Source organism: Xiphias gladius, chromosome 24, assembly GCF_016859285.1.
Source record: "Xiphias gladius isolate SHS-SW01 ecotype Sanya breed wild chromosome 24, ASM1685928v1, whole genome shotgun sequence".
Lineage (NCBI taxonomy): Eukaryota > Metazoa > Chordata > Actinopteri > Istiophoriformes > Xiphiidae > Xiphias > Xiphias gladius.
Window position 1 is genome coordinate 23197651 of NC_053423.1, and position 20106 is coordinate 23217756.

Sequence of the window (20106 nt, forward strand, 5' to 3'; positions counted from 1 at the left end):
TGTGTCTCTCTCTCCATCCCCAGCTGCCTCTGCCCAGCTTCTGTCAGTGACTCATTAAGTTGCTTAATTACGGCAGCAGACGAACATGTGTGGACAGGGACAGCTGAGTCTGTGCGAAAACTGTTATATCTCACAACGTCCTGTCCTTGGATATTTCCTGTAACAGTATCTGTGACAGTAGTTGTTGTTTTTTTAATCTGAAACAGACATTTTTGTTGTGAATAGCAGAAGAATCTACTATTTGCTTGCTTTTCACGCTTCCGCCCCTTTATCTCACCGTCTGCCCTCTTCTTTTTCCCTTTACTGCCATTGTATTCTTTTCTATTCTATTACCTAAACTCCTCTGACACCCTGATCGAGTTAAATTTCACCAAGGTTAGTTTGTCCGCCTTCCTCAGACTTGTTCCGTGTCATTGCGCCTCCATTGAAAGCCTACGCCTGGACATTCATTTCTGCTATTTCTCAGAATGTCATCAGCCTTGAACTTTTTGTCCTTCCTTACATGAACGCCTCCCAATCAGGCAGCAATTTCCTATGCCATTAAGATTCTCTCATCCTCAACTGTATAATAGTTTTTGTTCCCAATGTGAAGTCAATGCAGCGATGAAGCACTTCCTGAACAGGAATGTCACCCGTGCTGCTTTCAGACATAGCTGTATTCAAATATTTGAAATGACCTAAATGAATTAAGTGGAATAATTACCATTGACTTGATTGAGATCGACATCCGATGACAGCTTTATTTCTAATTAAGTTTAATGCAATAGCACGAAGAAGGATGAAAAAACCCCTGAGATCCATAACCTGACCCATAACCTGCAACAACACAAGAACAACAACGAACTGGAACGCTTAACTGGTTCCTTTCTTGTTTTGTTTTTTTTTTTCGTTTTTTCCAGTTCAGTAGCACCTGTAACTGCAACAGTTTTAACGAACAGAGGACAAGACCAGGAAGAAGATGGTCTGGGTCACTGTCAGACTATTCAAATGGAAATGGAAATGGTTCTGAATGGTTGAACGGGTTTTTTACAGAACGCGCGACAGCAGATGTTTCAGCCAGTGTTTCAGTCCGTCCGTCCGTCCGTCCGTCCGTCCATCCATCCGTCCGTCCGTCCCATTGTCGTGAACACGATATTTCAGGAACGCCTCGAGGGAATTTCTTCAAACTTGGCAAAAATGTTCACTTGGACTCAGGGATGAACTGATTAGACTTTGGTGGCCAAAGGTCAAGGTCACTGTGACCTCGCGTAACACATTTTTGGACATAACTCAAGAATTCATTCACTAATTATGACACAATTTCACACAAATGTCTAACAGGATACACTGAGGTCGTGATCCGAAAGGTCAAAGGTCGACTTCAATGTGACATCATAATGTTCTGCAAAAACACTTTTCTGGCCATTCGCTGGAATCATACATGTCAATATAGTGGTAACTTCCATTACAACAAATAATACATTTATTATATCATACACTATACTATATTATATACTTTTATTAAATTCTGTCAACGTCTTCACATGGATGTGAACTGCAGCTTCACTGGTTGGCGATGGCAGACAACCACACGACTCTAATTAAATTTTTTATTATTCTTATTATATCATTATTATCCAGACATATAAAGTGAACCACACAACATACTGTTGCTAAGATTCTAGGCAGGATTTGTAGATGTTTGCATAATTACAAATGTCTGTGTGATTTTGAATGAGGTTTTCTTAAATCTGGAACAGAACATTGAAGTTCTGGTTTCACGTTGGCTCACACCGCACCCCGCCGCCGCTACTCTTTGATTGACAGTCGAAAACAGTGAAGCGCAGTCCAGAAACACCAGTGTATCAGGGAGCACAACGGGAAAAAAATTACTTGGAAGGGTTTTGACTTTAAGAGTGTGGTGAAACGTGTCTCAGTGGTGTCTGCTGAGGGACCACAGAGCCTTTTGTCTTTCACAGACGCCTGGGCCCAGGCCAAGGCTCAGACTAATGAACTTCTGGTCAGTCGCCAGCTCCTCTGACCTCCACAGTCCCTCAGCTGCAGTCAAGTAACCTCTGTTTCCTGCCAGGTGAAACATGACAGAGCTGTGAATCCCCTCACTTCTTCACCTTCTGACCACCTGAGCCTCATTTACAGCTGTCAGAAGAGCTCTGAGGGAGGAGCCCAGCCCCGTTTCGGGTCACATGCCAAGAAAAAAGAAAACAGAAAATGCACCGAGGAAGAGTACTTTTCTCTCTGAACAGCACTGTCTCAAGGCGATTGTTTGTTGGAGGGTGTACAGTTCACAAATGTTATGATGTTTTTCAGCATTTGAATAAGAGGATACACTTTATAGAAAAGAAAGAAGAGAAAAAATCGATGCAGCAAAACGGTAGTAGGGATTTGAACTCATGACAGTTGATTTACTGATAAATTTAATATTTTGTTTGTTTTAAAAAAAATCTTTTGAACCTTTTATTGACACTTTTTTGAGCCGTCTGAATCACAAACAGTCGTCCTAACTTCAGGCGTCCTGTTTTCCAGGTGGTATCCAACAGGGCTGACATGGCAATCGGCTCTCTCACCATTAATGAAGAGAGGTCAGAGGTCGTGGAGTTTTCCGTACCGTTCGTGGAGACCGGCATCAGCGTCATGGTTTCCCGCAGCAATGGCACCGTATCGCCCTCTGCTTTCCTTGGTGAGTTGTTGTCTTGAGTTGCATTCGCTCAAAATGGGCAATATTACATGGTAGTGCAGTGACAAACAGAAATCAGTTAAATCACATCCAGGATGAGGTCTATAGATTACACTTTTAATGATTTTAGCTGCTTGTGTGACTATGTCAAATTTTTGCTTTTCACCTTGAACTACGGAAACCCTTAGATGATATTTCCAAGAGCCAGTAAGTTAGCATACAAGGTACTCTCGACCCCACTGGCAAATCTCCCAAGTCCCCCCCTCCCGGGGAGGTGCACCTCACAATTTGAAAACACACAATTTGAAGTTGATTTGTGTAACAGCTTGAATCCTGGCAGAGGCTCAGCGAAAAGCCAAAAGTAAAACCTGACATTATGTCTGCAGCTTAAGAGGTTGTTGACTCTGATTCCTGAATTATACATGTGCGTATGAGTGTGTATTCTTCCCGTACAATGATGAAAAAGGGATGTAGAACTCTATTATCTTAAAAAAACGTTTCTTTGTAGCTCTCCGAATCATACAGAACATTAAATAGGGATTTACAGACGCACATCAGCTGCTGCCAACCCAGCCCAAGTTCTCTATAAGGACAAAGACATTGAAACTCCCACAAAAGCAATATTAGGCTAATAATAAGCCAAGGAAATACGTCCAATATAAAGCATAAAGAAAATATGCGTAGGAATACACCGTGATTCGGATCAAGGTGCATGTAACTGAAGCTGCGCGTATTTCAGATGTAAAAATCCCCACTGGATTGTTCCAGCTAGTTGATTTACATTTCGTGCTCACTCTCTGTCCTACTTACTATGTTTGTGTTTTTAAAAGGAAACCGAAAGGGAATTTCAGCTTTCAGAATTTTTCTGTTTCGTCACAGCTCTGATGTTGTTCTCGCACTCAGGTTCTGGTTCATCGTCGAAACTTGCTTCCACCAAATCACACTAAAATGACATATGGGACGTCATACATATATTGCCACAGTGGCAAAGCTTTCCTGAAAAAGCACATGTCACGCAACTGCCATGAGTTTGAAGGTGAATCTTGTGATGTGACGCAGTAGCAGTTGTTAGGGAGGGATAGTGTTTCTAAGTATTGACCTGCTGTTGTTTTACTTTTTGGGGAATCTTTCTAAAACCACTGAATTTTCCATGCGTTTACACGAAGCAAATCTTAGTTAGCACGGACACGCTCGAACTTGGGCAAATAAGGAAGAAAAACATTCACAACCTGCCGCGTGTCGACGGCTGCAAAAAGAACCCTTTATCAATTACAAAACATTAAAAGTAAATGTTAAACGTCCTGAGATGGTTCATAGGGGTTCGTCTGAACTTGCATAGCTATAAAAATTCAATTGAACGAGAGGTTTTAAAGGTTAAAGTCTTAATGAGGTGATCATTTATGACTACGGCTCTGACAGAAGAGATTTGAGTGATTATTAATGGATTATATTAAGGGGGTTATGTACTGTAACCTTGGAAGCCAGACCGGATCTAAAGGTTCTATTCGCAACGTATGTTTTCCGGAGCAGCGCATGACACAAACACGGATGAAAATTCCCCTTAAATTCTCTGGTATGTTGACGCTTGTCAGTCCACTTACAAGGGGTTATTTTTGATCAGTCAGAGATCGTCCTGCGCGTACAAAACCCAGAATACCCTCCGACAATGAACAGGCCAAGCGGTGGTTGCCTGGTGGTCGAACGACCGGGGTGGGGGGAGTAGATTAGCGGCAGTAACTGTGTAAGTGTGAACAGGGCCTTCCTACGGTGTGAAATGTATTTCATGCGGGGTTTTATCAAAGAGTGGGAATATACGGCATGCACTTGAAAGAGACTTCAGAAAATTACCACCAGTCAGCGAAATGCTTCAAAAATATATTTCCCTCCTTTAATCCAAAGATGATGGCCTTTCCAGGGATGGACTAATGTACTACAACGGCCCCGATTACTTATGTAACCCCCGTAAAGTGTGTTGTAAATGATCCTCAATTATGTAACAGGCCTTCTCTTCCGACATGCTTTTGTCTACCACTTGAAAAGGTTCACAGTCATGGCTTTGCATCTCAAAGCAAAGACGGTAACGCAGACTTTAGATTTTGATATTCTCAGTATTCAAATGAGCTCCCACAGTAAAGCGGGGTGATTTATTAATTTTTTTCACCCCTTTTTCTCAAATAAAGTTTATTGTCTCAGTCAGAGTCGGCCTCTCCGAAGATGACACCCCTTCATTTACAAATCGTCTTAGACTAACTCCAGACATTTCCGAGCTCGGAGCGATGGAAAGATGAGAAGCAGAGAGCCGGAGGCAGAGGGGAATGAAAACAAAGAAAGAGAGAAAAGGATAAAGGATGTGCGAGAGAGAGAGAGAGCCTTGTCATGTACCAATATAAACCAAACACAAACGAGAGAGAGAGGTTGAGTGGCTTTGATAGAGAGAGTGATAGGGCTACTTCAGATATTTTCGGATGTTTTAATCTGAGCAGCGGTTGGTTGACATGCTGCTCCGCATGTGTGCGTGTGCTTGTGTGTGCCTGTGTGTGCGTGCATGTGTGTGTGTGTGTGTGTGTGTGTACGCCTTTTTGTTACCTCTATGGGACCAGCGGTCCTCATGGGGACCAGAGCCCGGTCCTAACGAGGCAAAAGGTCACTTCTGAGGTCCTGGCTAAGGTTTGGGGTGAGGTGTGAATTGGGGTTAGGATTAGGTTAGGATTAGGCACGACACATGTATGTGTGTGTGTGTGTGTGCCCGTGTGTTTGTGTGTGGGTATTGCGCAGGTGAGACTTTAACCCAACCAAAATGACTTGTTGGCACAGAGCGGCGTCTCAGGCGACTACTTTTTGAACCCTCCACCTGTGCCGTAAACCTGCCTGTGCCAACACACCGCTACAGTGTAAAGTGGTTGCCCCTTTGAATTTCACTTGTAACATTTAAGGTTAGAATTCTGAATTTGAAGTCCTGCAAAAATCTTGCATCGTTCGGTCCTTAACACAATTAGTTTGACATTGGATAACTTTTTTAAGATCAAATCATGAATTTCTCAACCATTATTTTCTAGGGATTTCTAGGATTTGTATTTGATGGTTCTGTAATAACTCAGTTTCTCTTGATGGATCAGTCAAGTTCATGTTATTTTCACAGATAAATATTTTGTGCGCAACTGGCTATACAACATAGACCTAGAGCACAATAATGTTAAATTTCTTAGTATCAGACTTGTGAAACACAGAACTTAAGACTTAAGACAGCACTTAAAAAAAGAACAATATTGATATTTACTCTTATATATTGATAGTATGCCAAAACTTAGATATACTGTACTCTCATTAAATTCTACGACAATAGAATTTCTAAAGTTGTCTGTTATTTCTTGTTGAAAAGCAGCTTTCAGATAGATAAATTTGGTGTTTTACCATCCACCCACCAGCATGCTAGCTGCAATATTGTGTCTGCTTATTGAACAGAGTTTCGTAACATTATTCACTTCACTCACACGATCCGTCGCTTCGAACGTCTCGTCTCAGAAAAACACCCCTACCATCAAGTGGAGCGCTGAGCAGCTCTAGACAAACACACAGTATATGCAGCCCACAGACATTCTTTATATGCTTCAGGAGTGTCGTGTTCTGTAACCTCCACCAGCATCAGCATTGGTCACTGTCACCGGCTCGAAACGGAGATATGCCGAGGCCCGAAAGGAGCGGAAACAACTGGCCTACGCGACAAAACCCACTGACATACATTTAAATAAATAATGATGTAAAAACATCAGCTGCTGGTTTTTAATGTCAGTACCCAAGCCAGAAAAAAAGAACGGTAATTATCTGAAGCAGTAGCTCATATCTTGACCCCACTCTATCCCTTGTTTTTTCAAGCATGGTGTCAGTGTTGTTTCTTGTTAATCCCTTTTTTCCTACCAGAACATTCACTTCCAACTTGGAAGCACCGCCTGCAATAAAAGCTGATTTAGGGTTTTCCTGCATTTTCTCCCTTTCTGATCAAATGCATTTCATTTTAAGGCACATGGTTCGACTCATATTCTCCCTTCGTAGACCTGATCTTTTCCCCCCACTCCTTAAGGGATCTATTTCACACTTACACGGCGGCAGTAGTACATCTGTCCATCTGTCAGAGGAGATTTAGGAGACAATCTGAAACACGTCATGGTTGGACGGAGATGCAGGGCTCCCCGGGCCTTTTATCTTAAGGACGCCGGGCCACATGGCCCACAGCAACATACTGTTGCCTCTGTGTGTGTGTGTGTGTGTGTGTGTGTGTGTGTGTGTGTGTGTGTGTGTGTGTGTGTGTGTGTGTGTGTGTGTGTGTGTGTGTGTGTCTGTGTGTGTGTGTGTGATTTGCATACTCAAATCAGGCAGTCATTTTCTCATGCTGCCACTATACTGGTGCATGATGAAAGCGGTTTTGGAACCGGATTTTGATTTTGTTTTAGTCTTAGTCTTAACAAAAAATGGACATAAGTTTTAGTCAAATTTCAGTCTTTCGATTTTTGTTACTTTTAGTGTAATCAACATAAACCGAAGATATTTTCGTCTCGTTTTCATCTGTGAAATTTTAGTCTCGTTTTAATCATTGCATTTATAAGTTTTACGTCTCCTAAGCTTGCTAAGGTTACAGCTGTTACTGAAAAAAGATGGATATATTCCGGTGGCGGAGGAAACCGTTTTACTCGGCAGGTGCAACAACGTGTGATTTTGTTTTCATCATGAAAAAAGAGCTGTTTCATTGACGACATTAACACTGGAGGAAAAAGTTCATTTCTTAAGCGTCTGTGTTTCCATGCAACATTTTTCCTTTTCAAGACCCAGTAGCTTGTTAAAAGATAAGCAAATTATAATTATATTATACGACTGTGAAACCACTGACAGCGCTGATCGGCTTTAACTGTTCTGCAGATAGATGGAGCAGAACACCTATCTGTTTGCAGTTGTTGGAGGGAATTAATAGAAGTGCAGTCGGTTGTCTCCAGGTTCTTGCCCCTTTGCATCGAAGTCGTCTGAATAAAGTTCAACCTTTCTCACCTTCCCCCTGTCAACGTGTTTTTAGAGGTTAAATTCAGACAGGATGGCGTCCTGCCGTGTCTCCAGTGTTTGCTTCAACATATGAACAGGCGATAGGCTGAGACACCTGACCCGAGACAAACCCCAGCTCCGGTAGCAACTCTGTATGGATAAAGACAAAGTACACAGATGTACTACATTTTACTCTTTTAAAATGCATTTTCACAATTAAATGCAAATACAGTACATTAAAAAAAATCAACAATAAAATAGTCCCATTTTATATAGTTATTTACCGTAAATACAATTTAGACAGCATGACAAAATCAAACCCGATGGTCCAGAAATGCATCAAAAAAGATCCAGTAGATTCAGCTCTTTCATTTCCTAAACTCTCAGCAGAACAATGTCTCTGGTAACAAGCTTCATACTCTCCTGTCAAGCTCTTGGAAGCGGTCAGTTCTGGCACTGTTGGACCCACGATGGGAAATAAAAACGATGGTTAAAAAAAAAAAACGCAAGGAGTGCACAGCCCGGCTAGCAGCTCTGGGAAGCGGCACTAGGGCACAGTGGCGCTATGGTTACCAGGTATAACGTTCACCGTGTTCACCGCCTAGGTTTAGCGCGTCAGCGTGTTAGCATTTGCTAATTAGCACCAAACACATAGTACAGCTGAAGCTCCTGGGAATGTCATTAGTTCTGCACGTGTCACATCGAAGTTTTGACCTGGTGATGGCGCTGGAGGAGAAGCCAGAGGATTATCAAAGTTATTAGAATTTATCCTGAGAGGATGAACGTGCCAAATCCATCCAGTAGTTGCCGACACATGTCACCCAAAACCATAAATGTCAGCCTCGTGGTGACATAAACATGCATTGCATTGTGGGATTGTCGGCGTGAGGAGGGCACGTACCGTAGACACAACTTTTTTTCCATCGTGGAATTTTGGAGTGCACTGTACAGTGGATACGTTTACACACTCGGACACTCAAGTAAAATGGCACGCTGCGAAAGTAAAACTAGTATGAATCATTAGTGCATCATTTATTCATTCTATGCTTCTACGCTTTGAGGAGAGTAGCGGAGGAATGTTAAGTGGAACCAGATGTTCTGTGTCACCACTAAGCAGAGGGCCCGTTTTCCTTTATCTTTATGGATTTTTTTTTCTATTTGCCGTAATTGGGTCTAAAAAGCATATTCACCCCTTTTCACTCATTTTGGAATGGTCTGATGTATGCTTGTATGACTCTGATAACCATTAATTGAATTTCGAGTTTTCTCTTCCTCATACTATCATCTCGAGGTTTTTTTTTCCTCCTTGCACTGTATAGGGGGGTGTAGTTAGTGCTCCAGCTATATGTAAAAAGAGAGCTGAGTTTTTATGGGTAATGTTTGATTAAAAAGGGGGAATGTGAAAGTAAAACTGGTATGAATCATTAGTTTATCATTTATTCATTCTACGCTTGATGAATTTTAAGTGAATCCAGCTATTCTGTGTCATCACCAAGCAGAGGGCCCCTCTCCCTGAAATTGTCACATTATCTTTGTGCATGTGGGCAGGTCACGTTGGCACGTGAACACCTCGCAGCTTCCTGCCGCTTGGTCGAAATCCGATGGCAAACAGCCAATTCCGTTCTTGTTCTTTGTCTTTGGAAAACTATAAAAGTCAAACTGTATTTTTCCTTCACTGAGACTTTTCCTTCTGATGTATAATATAATATCAGACAATATATCCTAATCAGTCAGTCACAACCGGTCAGTGGTTTGTGTGTTTATTCTGTGTGTTCAGTAAGTGTGTTTCACTATCTTGTAAATTGAGAGTGATTTTGGACACAGCCTTCGTCTTTTTTTTATTCCATCATTTCTTGTCAAATCCTGGTGCCTACGTTACCCACATGCTGTAATGCTTAAATCTGTATGATCATTGAAACAACTTATACTTGCTCCGATCTTTCCTCCTTTTCATACTGGCCATTAAAGTATCCCTTCCTAATGAGCTTTCAATGCAAGTAACGGGCAACAGAAGTCTCAGTCCTCCTTCCATGCAAAAATATATTAAAAGGTTTAGCTGGAGCTGATATAATATATTTCAGTTATCCAAGTCAGACAGGTCCAGTGAAGGTCCTCCAAAGTTGCAGTCTCTTTAGAACAGAAGTTTCTATTTTTGTCACCATCCCTCCACTACATCTCAGCAAGAAAACACTTTCAGCAGAAACACACAGAGGGACTTTTACACATAAAAGACTGTACTTTGAAGGACATTTACCTGATCCAATTGTCTAAAAGCTGAAACCTCATCTGGGCTTCAGATAAACTTCTGAATACATTTTTGCCAAAAGCAAGGGTTGCACATTTTGTCCCCCATCACGTTTGTATATTGAAAGCGCATTAGGAAGAGATCTTTTGATGGCCGGTGATGAATGGGAAGGGTGACTATAGCAAGTAAAACCCGGTTCACTGTTCATATGGGAACCTGAACGTTTTAAGGCAAAAAATGAAAAATTGGTGAACCCATCCTTCACAGAAGCAGTATTCCAGTGGTTTGATCAATGCCCCACAGAGCGCTTTGAACAAAACGCAGTTCTAGGTTTCTTATGCAGCTGTCTTCCTGGTTCATTAAATTACATAATATACAGTTTGTGTGCAATATTTGCATTGCAAACACTTGAAACTCACATGGTAACTTTATGAACGAAAGAGGAGGGAGACTATGTATGGAAATAGTCTGGTTGTCGTACGTTCCATATGGCAACTGAATTCTCAATGGTATCCATGTAAATGTCTTAATTGGAGAATACCTCACTCTAATTACTGGCCATAATCACATTATCATGTCAACGTCATGTCACGCATTCTGCGACCTTGGCTTATGCTGCTCTGGTTCTCCCTGCAGAGATCAACCAGCCCTGCACCCAGACTCAGAACTGTGTTGATCCTTTCAGACGTAGCACTCGAAGGCATTAAGAGTAGCAGCAACCCGACGCGCTCGTGTTCATACGGTCGCCAGTGTGAATCCCCGGACCTGCTGGGAGCATGTTGGCAAGCAAAATGAATAAGTAACGCTGTCAGTTTACTGGGCAACTGCTGCTAAAGTGCCCTAGAGGAAGGGCACATAAACCTCATTAACCTAGACCTTAACCCCGTCTGCTCCAGTGGATCTGCTCCCTGGCACCGGTTCCAGACTGTTGCTGTACCTGGCAGCTCCCAGGTGTGGATTATTAAAGAGGGCGTCATTGGCAAACGGCATATTGTATGTCTTCTTTTATGATTATAAAAACAGATCTACTGTCGTCCGAAATGGATGCGCAGCCACCGGAAGACGAACACCAGGACTCGCTGAGAGAATGCGTGAATGTGAAGTCAAACAATAAAAGCTCCTCACACTGTAACTCAAGACTGACAGCTGCTTTGCGCTCCTCTCCCGCCAGAAAATGAATCAAACGCAGCCTTCAGTGTTTGCACTGCATCATGTAATTATTTGCACACTTCCTCTGCCAAGGCAATCTGGATTGGACCACAGGGATATACAGCATGTGACTGGATTCAATCCAGCGGAGAGTGTTTCTTCCACCTGTCGAGGAAATTTCAAATGAGGCGACACGTATCTGTCAATCCATCCGGCGCTGCCCGGAGACCGCAGTTAACAGGCATCATCCATAAGGGCAACTGGTGTTCAGTAAAAGAAACTATAAAGGAAAAATGAAAAAGATTGTCTTTCCAAAATTGCGTACTTACTATTTCTCACGCATCATTTACAAGCTAATCTCACGGCGGTTGCGACAAGATGGTTCAGGCCTTTCACTGCTTAGTTCTTCACTGAGTTGCTGCAATCTTTGGTTGAAAAAAAACAAAGTCCTCACACAAACACACGCGCACACAATCACACAACACCGTCAAATATTTGAGATCACTTTTAAATCAGTTCCCTTAAGCTACGCTGAACAAATGCTATGGGACAAAGAAGCTAGGCATAACGCACATTTCATCCAGGAGAAAGATCACGAAAACATACTCAGCCACATTTAAATAGCTTATATAGTTAAGGTAAACTACTGGGTACGCAGCAGTCTTGAGGTATAATAGTTTAACTTCTGATGTCTACATTCACTTGGGTCCAATAAGAATAAAGCATGTGCCACAAACAAGTTATTTTGTCTTAGGCATTGAACCACTTGAGTGTGCTGACACACTGATGCAGTTGCCTTACGTTGGGAAAAACAATCTGTGCTAAACATTTTGCCACCAACTGATTAAGTGCTGCCGCAATCTAACACGTCCAATACGGGAGACCTGCAACTAACACAACCGCTGTGAAGCTTATAAAGCTCATTGTTGACTCCAACGAGGCAGGTGTTGATCATATCATATCAGAGACCAACCTGTTTTAATCTTTCAATAGACTGCATGGTCCTGACCTGTGGTGCTTATGACTTTGTAAATGGAAATTGTCTGGAAGTGCGGAGCTCAAGAGCTGTGACAGGGCTGATGTTTTTTAAAAATGCCTGAGCCCCAGAAAGGAGCATTTTAAAATTTTTCTGTCTTTGGCAGGTGACATCAACCAGAATCCGAAGCAGAAAAGTTTTATTGTCCATCACAAGACATCCAAACAACAATTGAATGCCAGGCACATTGTGTCCTTAGGAAAAAAAAATAAAATCTGTGCGCATGATTTCCTTTTTTTTTTTTTTTTAAATTGTGCAGAAATTAATTTACCTCTCTACCAAAATCTAATGAAACAATCGATCATACAGACACAATGAAATAAATGATCCATGAACAAAACAGCATCTGTGATTTCATAAACAACAATATTAAACCTAGGTTTCAACCAGACTTTCAGCCTTTCAGCCCACATGGCACACAGTGTGACAGGCCCACATGAAAGCATACTAACCCTGCCCGGCAGCAAGTCCTCCACCTGCTCCCTCCCTGTACAACTCTCCGCAGGTGAGCTTCAGCCGAAAGCCGCGTATGTAAACAGAGCTTGTTGCTCTCTGGTACTTCAGCAAACGGTGGAGTTTGATTTAGAGTCTCTTCCTGCAGCTAACACTGAGAGACGAAGGTGCTGACGAGCCGCCCCAGCAGCTCAGACCGTCTCTCCGGCGCTGTTTGATTAGTGTTACAGCTGCCTCTGCTGCTGTTGCCGGTGTTAGCAGCAAATCCCCGACTAATTTGGGAAATCTCAGAGGTATCTGCTCGTTTCTTCAGCCAGCAGTTAGACTAGCACTGAGTAGCACCTGCGGATAGGGGGAGGGGGGGCGTGCCATCCACCTTATTAGCAAAATGACCAAAATGCATCCCCCTTGTTAACCTGCCCTCGCCCCCTCTCCATCCCACAGCAGCAGCAGAGAGGGAGCGCAGGGGCAGAGGGGTTGTTTCAGTTGAGTGTGTAAGTCTGGTCTGCCTGACCCACTGATCCTTTATCTGACTGAGGCATGTGCCAGTTAGAATCCATGGCCCCCGACCATCACTCTGAAATATCCGTAGCCTAACTTCTGCTGTGTGTCGATGAATCCATGGAGCTGTCCGTGGCGCTGAAATGGCAGATGGGTTTGAGAATGCGCCTTTTTCTCACCCTTCTGTCAGTTTCCTCTTGGATCTATAATAATCTCCAAAATATATACTAAAAATACTCAATTCTGTACTACACTGTAGCCTTTTTACTCTATAGAGTAGTGTCCCCTTCTTGATCTAAGAGACACGTAGAAACGTGTAGTCGCGGAGGAGCGAGACACCGCTGCCCGTCCTATAATCCTTTAATATTCCTATGATCACTCATCCCAGACAAAGCCACATCCATAACAAAATATTCTGGGGAGACTTGACTACAGGTCCTGCTTTTACCTGGGATGTTTGGTGTAACCTGGGAGTGGAGCAGGTAACGTGACTGAGGAAATTAACCTGCACTAAGCATTAAAATTCTTTATGTCCACGTCCAGTATAAGAACATGCCTAAACAAAATGCGCATTTAGCCTAATAGCAGTTCTATTAAATCAAAGGGTCAGGCTAGGCCTAAATGAAGATCCTGCATATGGTATCTCTTGTAGAGGAGCTCAACAGCGGACGGGGGGAAAGAGTGCGGCAGCAGCGCGGCTGAGGCCTGGTCAGAAGTGATAAGAGCTTGGAGCTAACGTGCCCTTGGATGCTAATTTTTTTTTGTTTGTTTGTTTGTTTTGCTCTTCTCATTTGTTGTTTTTCAAAATTTTCAAGTTTTTCAAATCGTTGTGCTGCAAATTGAGTGTTTAATGTCATAATTATTGGCGAGTTTAGTAAATGACCCTAAAAATCAGAGCGGGGGGGGGTTCTCCTGATGGGCCAGCCCCCCCTATTAAAAAACAACAACAAGTCACCTACTGCTGGCACTCATTTCTTTTTTTTTTACCTCCAGTATTTAGTATAAAGCTGCTCATTTGCTTTGTCATGCAACTGTGGAATGACCCGAGTTTCTGAAAGCAAAATGAAAGTGAATTTTAGTTTTTAAATTCCAAAGAAACCAAAAGTGTGTATTTTATACATCATATACCACGTGTTGTATATATTTATATTATAAAGTAAATAGCATGTGAATAGTCATGTCACACCACTGGGCATAATGAGGTGCACCTCTGTGAAATTACAGCAGCTCTCAAAATGTTCACCACTTACATTTTGGCTTATGTAGGCGGCAGAAACTACATTTCCATATTTCTGAAGACCAGCATTAGTGTATTCTCTGACCCCTCCTGATTTGAGACATGTCTTACCTCCTATTACCACAAAGACAGAAAACGTTTTTGGTTTTTTTTTGTCCCATCTGACTGCTTCTATTTACTAAAGAATCTGACCTGACATGAACACGGTGTGACCAGCAGCTGACTGCGTCTCTGTGAAGAATATTGCCGGTTTTCACTGTATCTTCAGCCCCTCCGTTTATCCTCATGTTAAAAGCATAAAATGAGCTTTTTGGCTTCGTCTTCCAACGGCATTGCAAACTTAAAAAGAATACACCGTCACCAGAGAATACTTTTTTTGCTTTTTTTTTTTTGGTTTGAAATCGGTCATGTAAAGTGCAGTGAGCGAAGACACAGGACAAGCCGCTGTGCTGTGAGAAAAGAGGAGAAGAGGTGGAGGCGGGGAACACCCCAGCGCGGAATCGAGTGCGGCCTTTCCTCGGCTCACGTGTCAGCTCAGTCGTAGCCATGTTAATGTCAGTTTTACCAGTGAGAGGTAACAGTTCACAGTTCATCGCGGCAGCTGTTGCGAGTTCTGTTGCTATGCAACCTGCATATAATTGTATATAAATGTTTCCTGGCCGCTGATTTAGAGAAGGGAGTTCAGCTGTTGAACCGAACTGTGTTTGAGGCGTCCGGTTTAGTGATTTTTAAAGGCCCTGAATACATATTTTCTCAATTTGCTGGGACCCTGCATGAATATGCACTTGCTCTGTCGAGACTGAGGCAGTTTTAATAATCTCGCATGAGAGGCTTCGGTCTGTGCTGTTCTGTCAGTGCTGGGCTTACCAGCTTGAAGTGGGTGGGACTCACCGGGAATCAAAATTTAATGACAGCCGTGGGCTTGTTTGCTTGTGTTGCCAGAACACTGTCAATCAAATCCGGCTAAATCACAACCACTAATGAAGCTGATTAGCTGAGTTTTTGAGTTCGAACTCTCAGCTATTGATAAACGGGGATTTTTTTTTTTTTAATCCAAAGCCTGACTTAGATTCTTGCTCCTTGAATCATAAATACTTCATGTTATAGAGAAGTACTTAAATTTTGAATCAGTGACCTGCCAGCCAACGTCACCGTATAAGCGTGTCGTAAAAAGAGTCTAGTAACTGGCGTCCCTCGTAGCGACGAACCTACAGAGAATCATCAGCTGAATCCGCGGCTCCCCTCGGCTTCACGGAGCTTTACAGTGGCTTTAAGCTCGCTGTTTATCCGTCTGGACCACAACTTTGCTGTTCTGGTTCACTCGCACTGCGCTCATAACGTTGTTTTTGGCTGCAGCAGGCAGCTGTTGTCAGAGAAAAAAGCTGTAAAGACCCACTGTACACTGCCTTCTCAGCACCTAACAATAATCGGACACAGTAAGAGATTAACTGGTGAACACGATGGAGCATTTAGCCGCTAGAGAGCCAGATGCACTGCAAAAATGCCATTTCAAATTTAAGTGAAAACATTTTAGATGTGAATTTCTTTTGCTTGAAGCAAACAAATTAGGATGCAGGTGCTGTAGGTGATTTTCACCTGAGGTCTTAAAAATCCAGAGTCCAGCTAACACAATTCTTAAAACAAGATCAAATAACTTAAGAGGAGATGAGCGCTATTCAAGTTTCTAGATAACAGAACTGGAAACACCTACAGTATATAAAGCCCTGCCCAACCAGGTTTGGAACCAACAATCTTCGGGTCAGGAGACATGCGTGCTAACCAGTGAGCCACCACGTCAGCCGACTGCCGTTGCTGTATCTGCAGCGATGCCGATATCGGTCGGTGCGTCCGTCACCGCGGCCCCGACTAAAACCTCTCATCAACTGTTGGATTGAAGTTGACCTCACCAGCTGTGAGTGAAATGCTCTGCCCGCTACAGGGTGGATTACCATGAAAAAAGGTAGAGATATTCACGGCCCCCCAGATGATGAATCCCAATTACTTCACTCATCGGGTGAAATATCTAAACATCTTCTGGATGACTTGAGACAAAATGTGTCTTTGCCCACAGTCCAGTCACGACGGTTCTCCGTTTGGTAAAGTGGTACTTCACAGATGACAGGCAAACTTGTCAAACTTTATCTGATATTTTGCATGCGTGTGTTTGTGTGTGTCGCAGAGCCCTACAGCCCAGCGGTGTGGGTGATGATGTTTGTGATGTGCCTGTCGGTGGTGGCTGTCACTGTCTTCATCTTCGAGTTCTTCAGCCCCGTGGGATACAACCGCAGCCTGCAGAGCGCCAAGAGTAAGAGACAGAGCCACTCCAGCGTCGGCAGAGCAATCAACCCACCGCCAATGCTCATTTCACAGCATTATTACTGACTTGTCACTTTGTCAGTTATGTAAGCAAGGGGAGGGGGGCAGATTGGAGAAGGGCATTTTGCTCAAATTATGCATAGAGTCCCACTTCTTGTGACTGCACGAGTCAAAAGAGTCACTCGACACCCACGATCGGGCTTATTTAGTTTTAATGAAACAAACACTGACGGGGGTTGTTGATTTTGACATTTCTACAGCACTTGTCAGTTCATCATTCATTCCAGCTGTTTACTGGCTGCTCCTCTGTGCTGCTGTACTTCATTTTAAATAATCATCAGGACATGTTTATCATTACTTTATAATAAATTGAAGTGGAAGTTTACTAATTTGGAGTGACAGGTTAATGTTAGCTCATTCTGTGCTAAACACCTCCGCTTCTACCTCTCTACCTCTCTAAACACACTGTTTTTAATCTCATTCTTCGTTGCTATTTGTCTATTATTCTTATCCTGCAATACGTAATATGTAATGAGCACTTGTAATCGTGTGACGCTCTTTACTATAAGCAGTTACCAGAGGTCACAAATGAACATCCTTTAAAATAGAATTTGTCCACGCTTTCAAATATCCATCCAAGATTTCTGCCCCAGCCCCGATACAATGGAGGTAAATGAATTTTCATTTGCGTCACTCAAAGTATGAGAAAATGACACAGTGGACACTTTTCATTGGGACTACTAGCACTAAGTGAAGAAATAGTAGAGAAGTAATTATACATACGGAATAAAACTAATGACCAGACACCGCCAGAGTTACAGTAAGTGGGAAATGTGTTCACCCTTCCTTTCATCTCTCTCTCAGCTTTCGCAAAGTTTTAATGACCTTTTAAACACACTGACGTCTGCTATTGGCTTTTAATAGATTCTTTTCTTCCCTCTCTTCCCTGCATCTTTTCATCACCTATATATTCAAAGTTTAACTGCCCTTTCAGTGCAAAAAAGTCGGTGTGTGACGACGCTCTGTACAGTGAGAGACGTAGTGTCCGCATTTCATCTTCATGAATAAGGGTGTCCGTGTCCAACACAGGGGAGTTTACGGCCAGCTTTCATCTTTGATAACTCCATATCGGTCTTCGCTCTGCCCCCCTCTTTAACTCAGTCTCCACTGTTTGAACTTACAACATCAGACAGTTCTTAGATAGCTGTAGGGCAGTTTGTCTCCACAGACGCTGCAACCTAACGTCATAATGTGCTATATGGCCAAAAGTATGGGGGCGTTGCTGACTACATGCTTCCGTGCATAGTTCATCGCAGGCCCTTTCCCTTTTCCAACATGACAATAGCCCCGCACACACGGCCAGGTCCATAAAGAAATGGTTTTCCCAGTTTGGTGTGGAACAACTAGACCGGTCTGCACAGGGTCCTGACCTCCGCCCCGTTCAGCACCTTTGGGACGAACCGAGACACCAGCTGCGAGCCAGACTTCAGCGCCCAAAATCAGTGTTGGATCTCACTAATGCTCTGAATGGGAGCCAGTTCCTGCAGCCAGCCAAGCCAACATCTGGTGGAAAGCCTGAAACCAGAAGCATGGAGGCTGTTGTAGCAGCAGATTAATGCCCCTGGTTTTGGAAAAAAGATGTTAAACCCTTACATATGGATGTAATGGTTGGGCACCATGTACTGTATTTTGTTTGGGTTGAGTTAACTTATCAATGCATATGTTCTCATTTTCTAACCAGCACTAGTTGCCTAATATCACTTTAAATTTGCGTGTTAGCAGGGTTTACTGGAGCAAATAGTATACTGAGGAAACCTGAATGGCTTAGTATGAGTGACCTTAATGGCTTTACACCTTAATTTCTCTGTTTCTCAGAGTCAGGTGGATCTAAGTTCACCATTGGGAAGTCGGTCTGGCTGTTGTGGGCACTGGTCTTCAACAACTCTGTGCCTGTGGAGAATCCCAGAGGAACCACCAGCAAGATCATGGTAAAGACGCAGCCTGAATCAATCACTGACTGACATACTCATCGGCTGATTGAGCGGCTGATTGTTTTTTTGTATTCAGTAGTTGCGTGACTCAACATCCAATAACCCTTAATAATTAGATTTTTTTTAAATATCTAGATGTCTAGTGGTTTTAGATGTTTAAGTTACATAAAATCTACGTTTCAACAGCATTTAAATTACTGTATTTTTTTTTTCTCCATGTAGTAAACACATACCTCACATTAAAATATAGACATTAACATTCTGTTATCTGTAACCTAGATGTCTAAAAATGTCCACTTTTCAATCGGTCTCAGCCCAGTTACATCTGGGTTTAATGAAACAGTACAGTCCATCAGTTTTTAGTTTAGTGAATTGATGGTTAAGCTCTTTAAATTAATTGATTGGATACTGATGGAAACATTTATAGGCGGGTAAAAATACAATACTGCTCCATCTACAACTTCATCTTGACTTCATGATTTGTTGTCCCCCACACACACACACACACACACACACACACACAATGGCACATCCCTAATTTGCAAAAGAAAAAACCCCAAACTAACAAGCTCTATGAGCCGGTGCAATCAGTTTGAGAGTGTTCTTTCACTTGTTTCACCACGGTGGTCTTTTTAATACCTGCTGTTACCCTCTGCACTCACGACATGAAAAGTAAAATCAGCTGAAGGCCTGCCCCCGCCACTGCAGAGCAAGAGCCACGGGAGGTGCAAAACTCAAGGTGTCTTTTTTTTTTCTCCTCTGTCTGCCTGAGTGCTTTTCACAACAACCCCAATCATCGCAAGAGCTCATTAGCAGCTCTAAAGGCTTTACAAAAGGGGTCAGCGGGGAGAAGGAAAGCTGATTATTTTTAGTTCCTTTTCCCTGAAAATGTTGATATTGGTTAAACTGTAGGTTTGCTGTGTGTCAGCCTGCAGGTAATGCAAAAATAAATGGTACAGTAGCCCATAGAAACCCTTTCCTCTCATTTAATTATGGATCATTTTTAAAATACACTAAAGAGACAACAGTGTCTTTAAGAAAGAAAAGTCATTTGACAGCAGCACCTAAATCGGATCCATTGCCAGCTCAAATCTGAAATCAGACAACCAGAGCTAATCACAGGCAACAAATAAAAAGATGGCAAGGTAACTTTAATCTTTAATGGATGACTTTCATCTATTTGTTCAGTTTGCATACCTCCTTAAGCCTATTCAGGGTCACCAGTGAGTATCCCAGCATGCACTGGATGGATAATTGACAACCATGAATTTTTGATACAAAACATTAAAGTTTTAAAAGGGTTTAGATCGGCCCAAGGGAGCCGTTGTAAGCGAGGAGTCTGTCCTTCAACCCTCCTGCTAGGACAAATCCCCCTGCTGAAGCATCCTTGAGCGAAACATTTAATCCTTATCCACCAAGATTTTTTAAAATTTTTTATTATATCTCACTTGCCGGAGCTAAGAGTGTACTTTCTTC

At 42.6% G+C, this 20106-nt stretch overlaps 1 protein-coding gene across 1 annotated transcript in view; it reads left to right on the plus strand.

Moving 5' to 3' along the window:
- The window catches only part of LOC120786325 (glutamate receptor ionotropic, NMDA 2D-like), a 119032-nt gene that overhangs the window by 78790 nt on the left and 20136 nt on the right, over positions 1-20106 (plus strand). Inside the window, exons 10-12 of the mRNA XM_040121729.1 lie at positions 2524-2677; positions 16503-16628; positions 18515-18627. Coding sequence (XP_039977663.1) covers positions 2524-2677; positions 16503-16628; positions 18515-18627 — 393 coding nt within the window. The remainder of the gene's footprint in view (positions 1-2523; positions 2678-16502; positions 16629-18514; positions 18628-20106) is intronic.